Raw genomic sequence first — 20,214 nt, forward strand, 5'->3', positions numbered from 1 at the left:
AGCTCCTCGGGGGTCATCAGTCATTTCGAGCGTTCAGTAGCTAGCCCGGCCACTGACTGCCATGGTGAATAACACAGATTACAGAACTTTTTCATCTTGACAGAAAGTTCCATGTGACAATGCTGATCCAGATAAGTAAATTGGAAAACAGTGGTCAAGCAGGGGGAGGCATGTGGCGTGGGCAGCAAAGCCTGCCCAGGCCACTCCGTGAGTGTGGTAGCTCCTGGCACAGCCAGGTGGGCACCAGCTCCGAAAAGCAGGGAACAGTAAAATCCTATTTCATTATTTACGAAGAGGGAAATCAGATGGAACTGGAGGGAATTAAGCTAAGCAAAATAAATCACAGGGAAAAAGACAAATACTGGATAATTTCACTCCTATGTGGAAAATCAAGAAACAATGCAAAGGAACAGACAGCCCAGACCAAAACAAACTTTTGAAATCTGAAGGCAGGTCAGAGGCTGCCAGAGGGGGAGGGCCGGGGGGGCACAGTGGGGAGGGGGCGCAATGGGCTGTAGTGGAGTACTGGCGCTTTGGTGGCGAACGTGGTGTGGGAACGTACATTTGTAGATATGAACCTGCACCCCTAAAACATAAACAGTGCTACAAGCCCACATTACTTCAGTAAACATAATTTTAAAAGGAAATCAAGCAGCTCTAATTTTTAGAGCTACTGTGATTATTCTATAAACGGATTTAAAAGACACTCAAGCAATTACAAAAACTTTTAAATTACCCCAGGGCTGTGGTAATATTACTTGAAATAAATAATTTAATACTTAAAGCTTAAAATAGTGTGTATGGTGGGATAGGTGGGGTGGGGGGGAGGGGCTTTCTTAGAACTCTCTTAGAACCGACCACCCGTTTTACTCATATTTATAAACACATATTTATGACCTGAATCTGTAATTCCTCCAAGAACACCAACCGTCCCAATCAGATCTAAATGTGGGTGCAGCGGCAGGATTATCTGTAAACCTGCCTGCTCCCTGCCTCAGGCCGCTGGTAATAACTTTCTACATCGATGCTCCTGGACCAAGTTCTCACACTCTAGCTGCTCTCCTGTGTTCTTCACAGCTTAATGTGTTTATCTTTTTGACTTTTGGAAATTTCATTTCAGAATGAGTCAGAAAATGCAGCCTGTAATTAAAACCCAGCACCTCTTGTTATTATGTGCTCCAAACCTAATTTTTGCTCAAAGATCCATTCCACCAAATGTAACCATTTTTTAAAGATTTATTTATTTATGCATACAGAAGTGGGCTACAGGCCAGAGGTGCAGAGGACCCACCAGAGACAGAGCGGGGAGCAGAACAGGAAGAACTGATGAAGAACACTGCTGAGAGGAGCAGTGGGCGGGTCAGGAGAGGTCTGCCACGCCATGTGGGTCACTTCCCAGGGCAGGGATCGAACTCATGCTGCAGTGGCTTTAGCTCCTTAGTGCGGTGCTTTAACCTGTTGTGTCACCAGGGAGGGCCCAAATGTAACCATTTTAAATCAGTATTTAATACCTTTTTTTTTTAACCAGCAAATCATAACTCTCTAAAAACAACAAAAAGAAACAAAGTGGAAATATGATTATATTTAAATAAGAAAGAAAATCAAAACAAAATTGCCCAAGATGTCAGAGAAAATACTTATGAAGTTCTCAGCATATACATTAGCTACTGTTATTTTCCACAAATAATACAAGAATCCATTACATACTTCTAGGCCAGACTGCTTTTTAAATCAAAGTTATTACTTCTTGCTCCATAAAAATGACACCTACCTAACATCTTTCAGTGTCCAAATTAAAAAAAAAAAATTGTATAAGTCACGAGCGGCCATGGGTGTTTGGTCACCTCGCCGATACGTTTGCCTATCTGGGAAATGGTTGAGAGATGACCCATTCACAGATGTAAAACCCATGGCAGAACCACTTTACAATAATAAACTAAGAGGAAGCTCACCAACCACAATGATCTATGAATCCATTGAACAATATTCGCTAGGGTTTTACAATGGAGAACACACCAAGGTCATTGTCTAACGCGGACGGCAGAATTCAAGTAGCAAAATATGGACAAAGGCCTGCTGGGTAGTACGGGGTGGGCGTCTCACTCACACCTGTGTGCCAGGCAAGGCTTCTCAGAGGGGCTGAGACCTTAAGGTGAGATGAGTGACCAAGACGGAAAAAGATGGTGATGATGGGGGCCAGAAGCGTTTTCTAGGCATAGATGGAGACCCAGAAGCAGTGGGAACATGACTCACCCAAAGAACCAGAAGGCAAGAGGTGGCCCAGAGGGATGTGGATGGGCCAAGGCCTGAAACTAACCACAGCACCACCCTGGAATGAGCCATGCCTTGGCCTTCCCCACATGTGCTGGCCTACACCGTGTACCCCTGTTCCACCAGCAGTAGCTGCTTAAACCAGGGCAGGACCCTCCCCAAAGTGTTAGGAGAACCCGCTGCCACCCCTTATGGCATCTCTTTGCCCACGCAGGCTGCTCCATTAACATGTCTAGCTCTTGCTCGAACCTTCCTCTCCCTTCCACAGTGGAAGCTTAATATGACTGGGAACATGGGTGAACCCCTGTCGCTCCTTTTCTCTTTGGGCATCAGTGTTCCCTCAGAGAGCAAAGGTTCTTTTGTGCCCTCTGCCCCCTGTGAGAGGGGCCAGCCCCTATGGTGCTGGCCTACAGGGGCCCAGAGAAACCAGTGAAAGCTGAATAAAGTGTGTGCAAGCTCAGGTGCAGAATTCGGAAGCCCAGCTGCCTGCAAGTATAAGCTACATTCTCCAATGCCAGCTTTACTAGAAATAAAGACAAACTTTTGTCTGCCACCTTTCTTTCTCATGTATATTCCCCTAACATTCAGAATTCAGGCTGGAAAGGGCAGTCAAAGACCTGCTAGTGGCATGCTGTTGGAATGCTCTAGCTATGCAGGCATGTTTAATCAAAGTAACTGCACAATAGGCCCTCCCTAGTGGCGCAGCGGGTTAAAGCACAGCACTAAGAAGCTAAAGCCACTTCCGCATGAGATCGATCCCCACCCGGGAGCTGACCCACAGGACGCCGCAGACCTTTCCTGACCTGCCCGCTGTTCCCCTCAGCAGTGTACTTTGTCGATCTGCCCGTTCTGCTCCCCACTCTGTCTCTGGTGAATCCTCTCACCCCCTGCACCTCTGGCCTGTACCGCAGCTCTGTATGCATACATAAATAAATCTTTAAAAACATAACTGCACAATAAAGGCAATTTTCATTCTGTGTGGGCTAAAGCTCCCCTTTGGACTCTCCCAGGAGTCTCTTTCAAATCATATTGTTTTCCATCCAAACCTAGGGCTTTCAAGCTGCTAATCATCTGAAAATATGAGCAGCAACTTTTAAAAGTAAACTGTGGTGATCAGACTCACTTGAAGATGAAAATTTACCTAGACACCAAGAGAGCAGGGCTTTTGGTTTTGTTGGTTACTACTGTACTTCGAGAGCATTCCATCACTTTCTGGAAGGCAAGGAAGCCAGCAGCTCCCTCTCCTCCTCTCTCTCTCTGCCATGCAAATATTCTCTTTTCTCGGCAATACAGAAGTAAACGTCATTTTCCCATCCTAAATACTTTAAAATCTGGCTCGAACTTTTACTGAGTCTGTGATGTCTTCTGAGTCTGAGTCTGTGATACTTGTAAGACTTTGAGGAAAGCAAATCTCATTTCAAGGAAACAATCACCTTATCGGATTACCTTTCATTGATGTTTGTACGAACTGCTGTAAATGCTACACTGAGGCCTTAGGTAAAAATCACTATCTGCAGAGGCGTGTGTGGAATTCGAGCAGTACTTCGGAGCACGGACACATCCCAGAGGCTTGTTAGGACGCCCCATAATCACGAACACCTGGTCAAGAGCTGCGGACGGTGGCTGGGACGGGGCCATGTTTAAAATCAAGAGCTGCTATGTGTCTAGTTGAGTAGGAAATTTGTAATCTGACATAGGTGTTCTCTGAAGGGACTGGATGTTTCTTGGTCCTGCTTCTCCTCTCCTCCCACTCCACAACTTCCCAGGGGTCTTGGCTTGGGACTCCTCTGCTGCCTTGTTAGTTCTTACTTCTTTGTGTGCTGTACCAGCGGGGAGAAGGACACATACCCACAGCAGTAGGGAAAGAAAAGTGTAAATTTTACTTGCAATGTGAAATTTAGGAAAGATGGGCCCCCAAGGACCTAGAAATTAATTCTGAAGTATTACAGCACAAGATCAAATCAAGTTTTGTTTAGACAGAGAATGTGTCGACCTCATTCCATGTTAGATGCAGCCTTATTCTTTCCAGCGAAAAGTTTATAGTGTAGATGATTTCTGTGCTCTCTTCCAATTTCCATTAGCTCTAAAATGGTGTTGTTGGTGTTGTTTTTTCTTATTGGTAGCTGAGTAGGACAAAGAGAAAAACAACCCAAACACTCGAGCTGAGGTCACGGCTGATGATACCAGCAAGGGCATGTTGCAAAATACAAGCTGCTAAGTGGACTTCAAGGATAGAACCATAATATCTGAATCCATACAATTAAGGATCCAAGTTATTTTACAAAAATATTTTCACGGCTTGAGCAATCACTGACAGACCTCGAAAATCACCCCACCAAATTGGCTCATCCAATCCCAGCCCCATGTAAACAACTTCACCAGAGCCAGAGAGTGGCTTTAACAAAGAAGAAAATATAACCAACACAGCTTAGGTATTTGGCCAAGAGACAAATCCAAATATTTTGAAGTTCTACTAGGTGCTGCCACAAGCTAGTGCGGCCCTGCCTTGGGGCCCAATTCGGCTCTGGTTAGCATCTGGGGTTTGCCAGGTAGCAGGTGTGATGTGTGAGGCTCTTAACTTCTTGGAGGTTCAATTTCCTCACACCCCACAGGGCCCTGGGAGGTGAGCTCCCTGAGTGTGAAGACTATACGAGGTAATGTGTGCAAAGCACTTGGCAGACAAGTGTTCGGGAGACCTGGAATCAGCAATCTACCACGCTGCCTTGGGGGCTCCCTCTTTTGTGCTCCTGGACTGTAGTTCCCCAGCTCCTCTCAGGGTTTGCTTTCAGGTCTATGTTCAAAGCACTGCCCCAGAGTAATGGCCCATCTGCTCGGCCGACCTATTCTTTGTCCTCCTCCCTGACTTGTTCCCTCTTCCTGGCCTTTTCAGAAAGGGATGCTATGTTATGGGATTATTTGGATGTTCGGTTATTGTTTTCCCTCAGGGAAGGTAACCCCCCTGAAGGCAGGGATTTTATTTTCCATTCATCCAGAACAGCGCCTGGCATACAGCTGGCACTGAAGGTTTGTTGAATGAATGAATGGCAGCATCTCACATTTGCATAGCATTTCAGCATTTACGAAGCATCTGTGTCAAAGAAAGGGTCCTTGTGCAATTGCACCTGAAACTGGAAACAGGCCTCATGATTCCTGGGTGAGGTGGAGAAGAGGAGGATGGAGAGAGAGGCTGTCACAGGACCCTGGGTTGACAGCTTCTAGAACCCCAGGGTCAGGAATGCCTTTCCTCTTCAAAACCCACTCAGATTCAACCTTTAGGGGACTCTGTTCAAATGGCCCCAGGAGCCTACAGCTTGTAAAATTGTGGTCAAGGTGCTCGTGTCCATTGCTGTATCTCTATGTGATACTGAGAGGCCTCAGGAGACTGTTTTGCCAAGTCCTATGATGACTCAAAATTCCTACATACAAAAATGCTATGGGGGGAGGGAGGCGGCGGTGGTGTTTGGAAGGATTGTTGCTGAAGAGCACCCTCTGCTGCTCAGCCCAAGGATTTGTGCCTGCTGGTCGCAGGGATCAGACATCACCAAACATGCTAACAGATCCAAGCATGAAATCTGGTCTCCCAGCAAGCCGCTGGAGCTATTGAAGGACAGTGTGTCCCTGTGGGGGCTGCTCCCAGGCGACAAGAGATGAGCTATGTGGGGTAGAGGCAAGTTTTCTGCTCATCTTAGTCTCCAGTTACAAGTTATCAAGACAGACAGCTAAGAACACAGGACACCCCCGCTCCAGGCAGGTGGGGTCCAAAGGTGCTAATGGAGAGACAGACCTGTACTGATTTCTCTCCTGTATAAATATTTTGTTAAATCTCCTTATAAGGATATTTAAGTAAGCAGCTGACAGCTTCTGATGGGTATATTACTATTCCCGCCTCAACTTTATCGTCAGGACTTTATTTCACAAACATTTAGTGAAGGTATTCGTACTCGATATGACTGGGTCACATTCCTCAGGACTTTGAACTTGAGGAAGCAATAAAGCACGTTATAGGGAGGGGGAGCTGACAGACGGGTGCCAATTTTTGTTTTTTTAAATAAGCTTCTAATTCAGGAATAATTCTTAATCTAGCTCTTTTTCTCTCTCACTTTGGCCTGTGCAAGGGAAAATGTCATCACAGATTTATAGGCAGAGAGTTATAGAGCACCCCAAAGGAAGACAATGATCAGCTCACCCCCCCTTCAGGGGGACCTACTGACATAAACAGGCAAGAGGCAGGAAGGCCAAGAAACATGATCTGCTCCTTGCTGAAGAAACACAGGAGTAAATTCTGATGCAGAAAGATCTGGAGGAATGGGGACTACTTCAGAAGAGGCGGCAGCTCCCTAGCTTCTCCTTAGATCAAAATATTGGAATAAAGCTGAGATGAGTGGCGGGGAAAGGTATCTATAGAAGGAAGACAAGAAGTCGTAGCTTGTCATAAGCAGTCAAAAGCAATCAAAGCGTGGCTTTGCTAATTAGCAAGTCAAATCATGAATGGTCTGTTGGTGGCTGCAAGGACTGAGTTCACTGACCAAAGCACGAAACCACTGGGTCCGACAGTCAGTGAGTAGCAGACGGAGTAGGGGGTGCTCCCAGTTTGCAGAGCTGTGTCCCGGCGCTATCTCAGTACTAATGGCGTGCAAAGTCTCTCAGTCCTCCGAACACAAACGTACTGGGGCACCAGGTGGATAGCAGAGACTTTCTCCCAGAGGGACTGGCGACATGCGGCACAGACAAGTGTGGCTGCGGGGAGAAGGGCCCACGCAGGGATGCCCCGATGAGCTGCACGAGCTGGACGAGTTAGCGCTGTCTGAGCCTCTGTTTCCTCATCTGCAAAGCTGTGGGGAGAGGGGGCGCCCAGGTCCCACTCTGCAAGGTCGCCTTGCTGTGAGGCAGAGAGGTCATGTGTTGAAACTAGTGAAGCTTCTGGTAATACTGTATAGCTGAGGTCATTGCCGGGCACCTTTCCTTCAGGCTAACCCTGTCAAAGAGCCTATGAGGGGTGACGCTGAAGCAGCGTTGCTAGGGGTGCTGGGGACTTGCAGGAAACTTCTTAATCGTGCAATAATGTATGTCCATTGTGCCACACAGATGCTTCTCTCCTTAAAAGCACTCCTTTACACGTGGTGATGTGCTCACAATCTGCATCACACACCCCTCCACCTGTCTGCTTAAGAACCCTGGGAACGGATGTCGTCTCCACAAATGGTTTCTGCCTGTCACTGTAATGTGGTGGGGAGGGACAGTCGGAGAATGTGCTGGGGATTTATCTGCTCTACTTTCAAGAGCAGTTCCATTAAACCGCTCCTTTCCCTCATGTGACCTACGCTTGTGGCCACAGGTCAGAGGAGGTCTGAGGAGGCTGTCCCTGAGCACTGCAGGATGCGTGGCTGCCTGGCTGGCTGCCTGGCCTCCACACACAGGGTGGCAGCAGCACCTCCCTAGTTAGCCTGAAATGTCTTCAAAAACTGCCTCATGACCCCAATGTCCAAAAAAACACAACTAAACCAAACAGAAAAACCACCCCAGATAATAACCACTCATACTAGACAACCTAAGTCAGATTTTCGACTACAGATCAAATCTTAACACTATGGCATCAACGTGGGAGTGTCAGGATATGCAATACTGGCCATCCATCCCTGACTAGAGACTGAATTCGGCTTTAAGGGTCTTCCCCAGGAGTGGCCAATCTCCAGCATTAGAGCCCACCCCACACCTCTCCATGATGCCCTGAAAACTCCTCGCTGTTTCTAGTACATCCCCTTCCTCTGCCCCCCCCCCATTTTCCTCCAATGCCCAGAGAGCTGCATCTAAGCCACCACTTAAGGTTTCACTACATCGCCAAATTCTCCCGAAGCCCTTCAGACCTGGTGGAAGGTCAGCTTCACCCTCAGAATGTGAAACTTCTTCAACGGGACCTCTGTTGCTGCTCTCACTTACTCTCTAACCTCCTGGCAAACCAGAAGCCCCTGTCTGTCTCCTAAACTCAGGCACACATACCCGTGCACACACAAAATGCCCATTTCCTTTCAGCCAAAGAACACATGAAGGCATACTTCTCATATGAAGCACTCTTGAAATTTCAGGGGAAACCCTGAGGCCACAGATGTCTCCTAATGCAAGCTGCCATGCGGCCTCTGCACGTCACACTCTGGCAGCAGTGATTAGGCTGACTGCAATAGATCAGACCAGATCAGTTTTACATAGAGAGTTGACCCTCAACCAGAGACCCTGGAGAACAAGCGGGGAGGGGGCAGCTTCCCCATCTGTGACAGTGCAGTTTACCCCCAACATGGTGGATGGGGAAGGAATCGTAAAAAACATCATTATTTTAAGTCCTTGCCAATGCACAGTTCAAAATTCTAAAGGGACTGAAAGAAAAAGAGGCTAGAGTGGAAACTAATTCTGTCCCGCCTCCCTCGTCACCCAGTTTTGTGGGGGTTCTTTCAGAGGTATTTCCCAAGAACAAAGGCGTAAGTGGAAACACAAGTGTCCACCAATTAATGCAGGACAGATCCCTACAGGGGAAACGTCTTCAACCATAAAAGGAAAGACACACTAACATGGGTCACAGCATGGAGGACTGTGGAAGCTCTTTGCCAAGTGAGAGGAGTCAGATAGAAAAGACCACCCGCCACACGATTCCTTTTGCATGAAGTCTTCCAAATCTGCAAATCCGCACAGATAGAAGAGTGGTTGTCAGAAGCTGGGGGCCGGGGGTGGGAAAGGGGACTGACTGGCATGGGCTTTCTTTTGGGGTGACGAAAATGTTCTGGAACCAGTGGTGGCAACTACATCATCTTACCACTATACTAAGAAACACCATTAAATACAAAAGCTTTTTGGGTACACATTTGCACTTGTTATTTGGTGTTGGTTGTCGAAGGACAACTCTTTTGGTATTGTAACATTCGTTTACTTCCCTGCAGCAACAAAGTCCTTGAAAGTTATCAGTCATTAACATAGTCCATCCTTTTCACTCATAGCAGGAGTGCAAGGGATCAGGGGGAAAAATGCAATTGTAATAAAGAAAAAATGAAAATCAACAAACGACTATAAACCAGAGACATTCTACAGGGAAGGAGAGAGGAATAGGATAAAAACTGGGGTGAGAAGAGCGCATGGGACTATGGTGATGGTACAGGGGTGAGGTGGTGGTGGGAAGTCTATGGGGATTACAACTGAGATGGAAAAAGAAGAATGATGTAACATACATACATACATGCATACATATGTGTGTGTATAATAATAATAAAATAATCCACCCTCTCTACAATCAACTGATAGCCAAGCATTGCAAAAGAGAGTAAGGGTAGAGTCTTTTCATGCCTTTATATTTGCTTTCCATGCAAATCTTACACAAAGCCGTCACAATTTTGTACCTCGTCTCTCTCACCTTCCATCCACCTAGGAGACGTTCTATTTCAGGACCTAACAAGCTTCCATAACCTTCTTCACTGTGCACAGCAAGCTGCTGTGTGGACACATGTATTTAAGTCACTGATTTCCAACTGGAGCTTCTGAGCCCCCATGCCCCACTCCACAGTGGATACTTGACAAGGTCGGCAGATATTTTTGTTTGTCACAACTAGAGGGGATGAAGACATGTTACTGGCACCTGATGTGGAGAGATCAGGGGTGCTGGGAAATACCCCCCACCAACAGCCCACACACAACAAAAAATTATCCAAAGTGTCACTAGCACCAAGGTGGAGAAACATCGACTGGCTCATGACTAGGAGGCTTTGGGTGTCACCAAGGAGACGGGGACCATGTCCACTGAGTCCAGCTAGCTAACTCTAGATAGACATTTTGTCGCCATATAAAATAAGGCACAGTCCATAACATGATATTGGCTGTTACATATAATGCGGCATAAATATTCCCTCCTCCAGACCTGTCATTTCCTTGTACATAATTTGCAGATATATGATTATTCCACTATTTCTGACTTTTAAAGTATTGCTCAGAATAACCATTTGTATACAAATGCCTTTGCTCTTACTTTGGGCTTTTTCCCAGGCAATTATTAGACTCCCAGAAGTAGCATAATTAGATTGAAGCAGACTAACTTTGAATTATGTGGGGCTCTAAGTGCTGTTACGAAAGGGGTGCTGCCCGCCTTACAGCGGGTAGTTGTTTTTATGTAGGAAGGTGGGTGATTCTCGCACAGCTGGTTTACATGTAGCCACTAAGAGATTTTGGTTGATAGAGTAACAAGGAATGTCTCAGAGGTGAGGGTGGCTTTGGAGTTGTTCTTATTATCTATTAGCTTTGTCCCCAAACCATGTCAAACAAACATCTAAGATAGCCTTGCTCACACTATAAACACAGTTCAGGGTGAGCCCACAGCTAGCAAAAGCAAGCTCCTCCAATCCATCACTGCCTCACCATGCTGGCAGCCATGGTGGGGGTTCCTCTTACTAACATACGCGCGGCAGTCAGTAATTCTTCCTCCGCCTTTGCAATAGCTGTAAGTTAACAGCTTCAAAGCTTCTAGAACCCCTTTCAACTGTCATGGCAGATGATGACTTTTTTCTCATTTTAACAGGATTATATTTGAACTTAATGAGATATGACTCCACACGCTCACTAGGCAAAGGGTATCGTTACGAAAAAGGATCCTCTTTTCCAGAGTACTGTTTATATCTCCGAAATGGAGTTCTGTTTTCCCAGCTTGTTTTATTTTGAAAGTGGTGACCAGTTAGAAAAGATGGGGCTGCAACGCGTTCATGGTAGGCGTGAACAGGGGGGCCCTTCCCTTCCTCTCCAGGACCTTGGGCAGGATTGCACGCAAGCTCCCTGGCTCTCGCCCAGGGAGCATGAGTGTGGCTTTTCTGATGGGCACGCCTTGGGAAACCCACAGCATAGGTCTCTTCTCCTGAACAAAATCAAAGAGCCTGCAGAGACTTCACAGTAAGAAACTTCCAAAGAACGTTTCTAAGTTCAACTTAAGACCTGCAATGGCCCAGATGGTGCTGAGCCGGCTCACGCACAGGCATGCTGGATTACTCCTAGCAGTTCATACACACCACAAAGCCGAGCCTCCTGCCCAGAAGGTCTCCCCAGGACTGGGAGCTCCTCGGGGACCCAGGACTCTCAGAGCGCTGACCTGGAAAGTCCCGAGGCAATCATTCAAAAGGTGACCTTGAAAGGCACAAAACTCTTCATCTCAGGAAAGGCAGAGAGGCCATCAGAGGTAGGGGAATGTAAGTACTTCTTTTTCAGCCAAACTCAACTTTGACAGGGCTAGATTAAAAAGGAAAGTGTCGCCCACCTTTCAGATTGTTCTTGTTTCTGATCACTTACAGTTGCGCTAAACAAATCAAGACAGAAATAGGGAACTGCAAACTGATTCCACCCTTCTGTAAACAATGCTCTCCAGAGTCCAAACTCCCGGCAGGAAATACTAAGTGCATGAGCCCCTTTGTCCTGAGATCACTAGCAGGGCCTTGGTCTCCAGGGTTCCCTCTCCTCCATTCTCAGACAAGAGCGTGCCAGAAAATAGGCAGAGATCCAAAATGCCATGAGCTCGGCAAAGTCAGGGTCTCGTTCTCATCTCACAGAATTAGAGCATTTCTGGCTCAGATGAACACTTCTCAAATTTTACTGTGGCTATCAATCATCCCAGGGTGTTACTGAAATGCAGATTCTTATTCTAGGTAGGTCGGGGGTGGAGTCTGCTGGTTAATCGAAGTAACACTGGTTTATGACATTAATAGGTCTCAGGCATCCGGGTTTATGAATCAGCATCTGTATATACTACTTTCGTCCTGCCACCAAGTCCAGTTTCATCCATCACCATATAATTGACCCCCTTTGCTCCATTTGCCCACCTCCTTCCCTCTTTCCTTGTGGCAATCACTATTTTTGTGCTGTAGACTGAGTTTGGTTTGGTTTTGCTTTGTTCCATCATTTGGTTTACCTATCACATCCGAGTGACGTCACATGTATTTGTCTATCTCTGACTGATTCATTTCACTAAGCATAATACCCTCTAGGTCCATCCATATTGTTGCAAAAAGAATTTTGTAGAATAATATTCTCCACATTTTTCCATTGCATATCACTATTAGCTAAAACAATTGTGAATGAGCATTCAAAATATGAATGAGCACTCAAAATATGCATATTCACATATATTTTATATTAATACAGTAGAACTGCATGATTTTATTTCCATTTAAAATATCAATGAGTGGCCCTCCCTGGTGGCGCAGCGGGTTAAAGCGCAGCACTGAGAATCTGAAGCCACTTCCACATGAGTTCGATTCCCGCCTGCTGCCTGCCCCGGAGGAGACCACATGGCGAGCCAGACCTCTCCTGGCCCCCCCGCTGCTTCCCTCAGCAGTGTACTTCGTCGATCTGCCTGTTCTGCTCCCCACTCTGTCTCTGGTGAAGCCTCTCACCGCCCCTGAGCCTCTGGCCTGTACCCCAGTTCTGTATGAATAAATAAATAAATCTTTAAAAAAAAAAATATCAATGAGAGCTCTAATTTCCAACACAGCATCAATTCAATTCATACACAGCCCATTCTGAAGACTACTGGGCCTGATAAGACACCCGTTATTTTCACATTCACTGGAGGCTTACATTTCTCCAGGCATAAGAAAATCACTTTTTCCAGGGAGCCAATTTTATATTTACATTACAAATTATTAGGGAAATCTTCCTCCTACTGGTGCAAAGGTTTACCTTTGTACAAACTCACCAATCAAAAGGATCACAGTGGCTGGATGGATCAGAAACCAAAACCCAGCTTTTTCCTGTCTCCAGGAGACCCATCTGAGGCCCAACGATAAACATAAGCTCAAAATAAATAAAATCTTGGAAACCAAGCCTACCAGCAAAGGGTGCCCTATAAAGGGCAGGGATAGCCACACTTAGATCAGATAAAACAGACTTCTAGCTAAAAACATTTACAAGAGGCAAGGGTGGACATTAAATAATGATTAAGGGATCATAAGCCAAGAAGACAACTCTCAGCAATATATATGCACCAAACAAAGAAGCCTCAAAATATGTGAAACCACTATTAACAAACCTAAAAACAGACACTGACAGCAATGCAACAGTATTCAACACACCACTCATATGAATTGACATATCAGCAAGACAGAAAATCAACAAAGAAACAACAGCCTTAAAAGGGAAATCTGACCAGATGGGCTTAATAGGCATTCACAGAGCACTGGACACCAAAAAAGTTGAATACGCACTCAAGGGCACACGAGGATAGACCATGTAGGTCACAAAACAGTTGCTAGCTAAACTCCATAATAGAAGCAAAGCAAAGTGTTTCATCATTTTATTTAAGTCATCATTGTTAGCTAAACCACTCCTCTTAATTACTCAAAGTTAGCCTTTGAATAATAGCTTCACCTGGAGAACATGGACATATCTGGGAGTGTTTTATAGTCCTTTGGGGCAGGCAAGGGGAGGTTGAGGCAGTTCTTAACTCTAATCCAAGGCAGACAATATAATAGTGACCACCACTGAGGTCTAATGTGCATAAGAATAATAAATATATGAGACTATGGGCACCGAATGAGCGAGAAAGTACAGTCGCTTGGGGCTCTCTGGAAAACTTAATGGAGAGAGTGACGTTAGAGAAGACCTTGAAGAACTGGAGCTGTGGGCTGGAGTGAGGAGGATGTCTGATCAGATGGATCAGAACCCAGCACAGTCTAGGGTAGGTGAAAGGAACGCTTTCATCCCTGCTGTAAAGCAAAGCACAAAGTCCCCAAAGGATTAACTCAATCCAGCACAAGGCGGAATGGAGAAGGGAGACCGGTCCAGCAACTTGGGTCTTCGTACTGATTCCACAAGCTTCTTGGTTTATTCCACCTGTCTTTCACCTCTAGCTAGACTGTACCCTGGAGGCCAGCAGAGGTCACAGCTCATTCCTCATTAGCCTCCCTCTGCCTTCTGCCCACAAAAACATACACACCAATGTATGAGACTGCCTGATACCAACGCCTCCATGTCTCCAGCCTTCGATATTTCACATTAACTGGCTTTACAGACACATACTTTTAACAATCAATGTCACCCAAGAACACAGGTTTTTCTCAGCTCACAGACAGCTAAAAATATAACTAGCAAGTAATGGGACCCTGCATTTTCCCAGGACATAGGAATATATGGAGAATGGGGTTTCGGAATCTTTGAAAGTACCACAGTATTATCTTATATATTTTTACTCCTGTATTTAACTAAAACTGAAAATAAATTTCAGCATCATCTCAATAAATTTTACAGTTAAATTTGTAAATGGATCCCAATTTTTAGGCTATATGATAGTTTGGCGCCTTGATTCTGTAATTCCTTAGAACTGAGTGTAAATGCAGTTTTCTACAATGTCCTTTGTTATATATGTGAGATTAAACATTTCTGAACATTCTTAAAGAGAAACAAGTTTTCTATCTAAGACAAATTATACTTTGTTTCTAATAAAACTATTTTAATTATAAAAATGTTTTAAGGAGCCAATTTTCACTTGTTTAGTTATTGCTCAGATAAGATTACCTCCAGTGGGACAAACTCAAAGCATAATAAGAAACTAAATATTTAAATATTAATATGCTTCATGTATAATAGACAATATAATTCTACAGCTAGGAAACTTATTAATTAACTTTCGCCTATTATTCATTGCTTCCAAAACTGAATTTTCTACTTGAAGACAAAGGCAAATTGTAAAGTGTAAATTATTTTACTTACCGTTTCAAAACCTCGATGTGGGTGATCAGGAAACCCACCTGGCCTACCACCTTTAAATTCATCAAACAGTAAAAATGGATCCAGATTTTTTAACTGAAATAAAAATAAATTCACCAGATTAGACATGTCTTTTAAGTCATACCACTAGGGGCTACATTCAGAACCGATTAAGTGAAATTCACTGAAAACTGCATAACCAAACAAGTCACTTTTTGCAACGAAAATTTCCTACACAAAAGAACTTCTAACCCATGCATACAGATGCACCTTTGGAAGCACTGATGAAGTTCAAGAGTTGACATTTTATGGGAAGTGCCAAGACTAAGGCGACACCTCACAAACACGTAAGACCTAAATAACCAAGCACACAAGAGACAGTCTATATTCAAAACAGATTCATAACCTCACGGGAGAACAGACTAGAAAGCCAACTCGTGCACTGTGATTATAAATGTGCTGCAGGAACACCACTTAACACATGTGAGAGTGGGGTCAGATCATAGACGGTTCTACCAGGGAGGTGTCACTTGAGCTGCCTCTTAAAGTCTACCTAAGAGTTAATCAGATAGAAGGGGGCAGGTGGAAGAAAAAAAATTCCCAGCACAGAAACAATTTGGTGAACTTGAAGAACTGCAAGGGAACTACTCTACTGGGGGTAAAAGACCCACATGTTATTATGATGAACACAGAGACCGATCTTAGGGAGTTTGGGTTTTAATCAGTGGCTGATATAACGAGATGATGAAAGATGACTTGAACATACAAGTGAAAGATACTGTATTTTGCTTTATGCAAGTAGAAACATTCTTCTGAGAAGGAATCAACAGGTGTCACCAGACCACCAAAGGGGAGCACAAGACGAAGAATACAGAGAACTCCCTCCAGCACATGTATTCCTCACAGATGGGTAATTAAGGTGTTAGCTGCACACAACATACTGGAATGGGCGTGCCAACAGCGTCGTATGACACTACACCATCTGCATATCCCAGCATTGCCTGTGCACTGTCACTAGGACAGCCCTGGTTGTGAGTATCCTCTGGAAAACCACTTTTGATGGACCCAAGACATTTGTAGGTGAGTAGGAAGCTATTGGCAGAAGGGCATAAGCCTCAGAGCAGCTTTTTTTTTTTTTTTCAGAGCAGCTTTTAAAAAAAAAAAAAGATTGATTTTATTTATGCACACAGAACTGGGTACAGGCGAGAGGTGCAGGGGTGGTGAGAGGATTCACCAGAGACAGAGTGGGGAGCAGAACAGGTGGACTGATGAAGTACACTGCTGAAGGGAGCAGCGGGCAGGTCAGGAGAGGTCTGCCACGCCATGTAGGTTAGCTCGGGGCGGGGATCAAACTCATGCTGAAATGGCTTTAGCTTCTTAGTGCTGCACTTTAACCTGCTGCGTCACCAGGGAGGGCCAGCATCAGAGCAGTTTTTAAGAAGAGGGGCACATTAACCTCACTTTTGAAAAAGAATCCACTTTCCTAATATGTATCTTCTTTTGTTCAAAAATATGTTTGGAAGATGCTCTGCATCACTAATCATCAGGGAAAGGCAAATCAAAGCCACAGCGAGCGATCAGCTCACACCCATTGAAATGGCTATCGCCAGAAGGATAGGAGAGAACAAGGACTGGCAAGGAGGTGGAGAGGAGGGAATGCTCGTGCCAGTCAGAGGGAATGAGAACTGGTGCAGTCACTATGGAAAACAATATGACGCTGTCTTGAAAATTAAAAATAGAGCTACCATCTGACCCAGCAATTCAAAGAAAATGAAAACATTAACTAAAAAAGATACCTGCATCCCTGTGTTCACTGCAACATTATTGACAACAGTTAACATAGGGAAGCGCCATATGGAGCTCTCCATCAACAAAGAAATCGAGAAAATGGGCAACATTTCAACAATGGAATATTACTTTGCCATAAAAAAGGAAATCTCAGTTTGCAACAATAAGGATGAATGCACTTCAAGAGCATTATACTACGTGAAACAAATCAGAATGAGAAAGACAAATACCATTATAATTTCACTTTTATGTGGAATCAAAACAAATTCACAGATACAGAAACAGATTACTAGAGGTGGGGGGGTAAAAGAAGGGAGTCAAAAGGTATGAATTTCCAGCTATAAAATAAATACATCCTGGGGTTAGAATGTACAGCATGGGCACTATAATTAATAATACTGTATCGCATATTTGAAAGGAGATGGTAAAAAATCATGTAGTGACAGATGAAAATTAGTCTTATTGCCATTATTCTGCAATCTAGAGTTATCAAGTCATTCTGTGGTACAGCTGGTGCATGTTCTATGTCGACGATACCTGCATACATTCAGAATCCCACCTGGTGCTGGGGGCAGCATTCCCTGGTAGGACCACCGTTTGATACTTTTCTGCACATGTAAGATTTGTCTGCATGTGCCATGTCTTCTGTAATTTTCAAATAAAGCTGCTCCCTGATACTGAAAGGTGACCACCTAACCTACTGAGAGCTAGCCCCCACTCATCCCCCACCATCACCACCACAAGAGGCCAACAGACCTGGGCCTCCATCTTCTCTATGAACATAGACCCTTGGCTATGGCTGACTGGCCATGGTAGGGAACTGGTCCCCGTCTAGGACATCTCCTGGGAATTTGAAAACAGGACTCGGGGTTACTCCCTGGAGCTTTGGACTCTGGGCACGTAAAGTGGGAAGCTGAAGCTGACAGGGGGCAGAGATGCTTCCTGAAGCTCAGTTGTCCCTTTGACCCAGACCGTCTGCTCCACCTGACAGAAATCCCCTTGGGCTGGGCTGATTCATGGGTAGCCCCAACTGCTATGCCTGGAGTTGGCCTCTGTGGCCACAGGGTGGCACACAAATATCTCAGGTTCTTTCTTCCCAAGTGATTCCTTGGTGTCCCACCAGTTCCTTGCATAAAAAAAGCCTGAAACACCAGCCAGCCAGCATACCTCAGGTCTGCCGATGCTCCTGCGGACACGCGCTCCAACACCTTCCGCCTGCTCCCGGCTCAGCACTGAGAGGGTGACCTTCTTGGAAGACACCATGTTGAAGGCAGCAAAGAAGTTTCCTGAGGCTGTGCTGGAGAGGATGGAGGCCAAAGAAGGACAAGGAAGGAAGAGATGTCATGAAGGAGGGAATACTCAAGGACCACGAACTAACAAAGTCAAAGTAGACTTGCAAAAATACAGATTCGATTTATCAAATGCTCACTATGGACAAGCAGTGAGTGAGGTGACTGAAACAACCGTGATGGTGAACAAGCATCGCCCCACATCTCAGCAGGTCCAGCATCACCAGCTGTTGGGCACTCCAGAACCCCACCCCAGAGATGCCCCCTTGGAGCGGTGGTCCCAGAAAGACTGAGAGATGTGGGTGGCGACCAGGGAACACAGAGAAACACCCAGAAGTCTGTGACTCTTCCCAGAACACACTGAAGATGTTGGCATTAAGGGATCTTAGGGGTCATCAAAATCACCCCACCTATCTCTGAAGTTTAGAGCTTTCTCATGAAATCTAGAGGGCTCAGGAAACTTCTGGAAGAGATGCCCTTGGGAATTCATCCTGTGTTCAGGGCCCATCTATAGCCTGGGCACATTATTCAAAGTGCCTCTTCTATTCTGTAGTATAACCAACCCCTTTCCAGTCCAAATGCTTGCAGGCAGTACCTCCAATTCCTAACGCTCTTTGAAGTGAAACAGAATCCATTTCTTCAAAGGTTCCTACTCAAACCAAGAGATCCTTTAGCCAGAAACACAGACTCTGGAGTCAGGCAGCTTGGTTTGTCTCTGGCTTCACCCCTACCTAGCAGTTGTGTGACCTGAGGCCAAATGCTAAGCCTCTCTGTTCTGGGCTTTTTCCCATTTGTAAAACAGAGGTAATGAGATTCTACCTCAGAGAGAGCAGTCCTGGCCCTGGAGCATGCTAGCTGCTGTTACTCGGAGAGATCCACCGGCAGAGCTAGCTAGCAGTTAGTCTAGGCTCAACCTGAAGGGCACCACCAGGGGCAGGTATCAATACAGTTCCTGGGTGCTGAGCAGCAGCGCGCGTCAATGCGCTACATCCTCGAAGCAGTACAGAACTGCCATCACTGTGCAGACGCAACTGGAACGTAAGGGCCCTGCACGTGGACTATTTCTGGGTCCTTCCAGAAGCCTGCAACTCTATCCATGCAAACAAATGCTGAGGTACTTACCAGACTGCTTACACAAATCGAGCCACTTCCTACACTTGCCTGCGTGCAGAGTACTATTTAAGCATCCCTGTCCCCTCCCAGGAGTCGCACTCGGCCTGGAAGGCGGGATCCTTCCCGCTCTCCCCCGCCCCCTGGTCGGCGGGGTACTCACTAGGAGGCCGCGGGCAGGCAAGGGACCCGGCCGCAGCTGGTGTCTCGGCAGGGAGGGGGGTGCGCCCCGGGGCGCGGTGCGTGGGGCTGGCGCGAGGCCGCGCAGCGGGCGGGGCCAGCGAAAAGGGCGGGCAGCATTCCCTGGTAGGACCACCGTTTGATACTTTTCTGCACATGTAAGATTTGTCTGCATGTGCCATGTCTTCTGTAATTTTCAAATAAAGCTGCTCCCTGATACTGAAAGGTGACCACCTAACCTACTGAGAGCTAGCCCCCACTCATCCCCCACCATCACCACCACAAGAGGCCAACAGACCTGGGCCTCCATCTTCTCTATGAACATAGACCCTTGGCTATGGCTGACTGGCCATGGTAGGGAACTGGTCCCCGTCTAGGACATCTCCTGGGAATTTGAAAACAGGACTCGGGGTTACTCCCTGGAGCTTTGGACTCTGGGCACGTAAAGTGGGAAGCTGAAGCTGACAGGGGGCAGAGATGCTTCCTGAAGCTCAGTTGTCCCTTTGACCCAGACCGTCTGCTCCACCTGACAGAAATCCCCTTGGGCTGGGCTGATTCATGGGTAGCCCCAACTGCTATGCCTGGAGTTGGCCTCTGTGGCCACAGGGTGGCACACAAATATCTCAGGTTCTTTCTTCCCAAGTGATTCCTTGGTGTCCCACCAGTTCCTTGCATAAAAAAAGCCTGAAACACCAGCCAGCCAGCATACCTCAGGTCTGCCGATGCTCCTGCGGACACGCGCTCCAACACCTTCCGCCTGCTCCCGGCTCAGCACTGAGAGGGTGACCTTCTTGGAAGACACCATGTTGAAGGCAGCAAAGAAGTTTCCTGAGGCTGTGCTGGAGAGGATGGAGGCCAA

At 46.0% G+C, this 20,214-nt stretch overlaps 1 protein-coding gene across 4 annotated transcripts in view; it reads right to left on the reverse strand.

Annotated features, from left to right (window-relative positions):
- PIR (pirin (iron-binding nuclear protein)) overlaps positions 1-20,208 on the reverse strand; it is a 60,680-nt gene extending 40,472 nt beyond the window's left edge. Inside the window, exons 1-3 of one of the 4 annotated variants that reach the window (XM_012730220.1) lie at positions 19,339-19,427; positions 17,944-18,073; positions 14,992-15,084 (exon numbers count right to left, since the gene is read on the reverse strand). In XM_012730220.1, the coding sequence (XP_012585674.1) occupies positions 14,992-15,084; positions 17,944-18,039 (189 nt within the window). In that variant the 5' untranslated portion in view covers positions 18,040-18,073; positions 19,339-19,427. Of the gene's footprint in view, positions 1-14,991; positions 15,085-17,943; positions 18,074-19,187; positions 19,428-20,064 lie in introns of those variants that run through there. The other 3 variants (XM_004689872.2, XM_004689873.2, XM_012730221.1) reach the window with 3 other exon arrangements.
- Positions 20,209-20,214: the final 6 nt, after the last annotated feature.

This window comes from Condylura cristata, unplaced genomic scaffold (assembly GCF_000260355.1).
Source record: "Condylura cristata isolate star-nosed mole 26May11 unplaced genomic scaffold, ConCri1.0 scaffold00027, whole genome shotgun sequence".
Classification (NCBI taxonomy): Eukaryota; Metazoa; Chordata; class Mammalia; order Eulipotyphla; family Talpidae; genus Condylura; species Condylura cristata.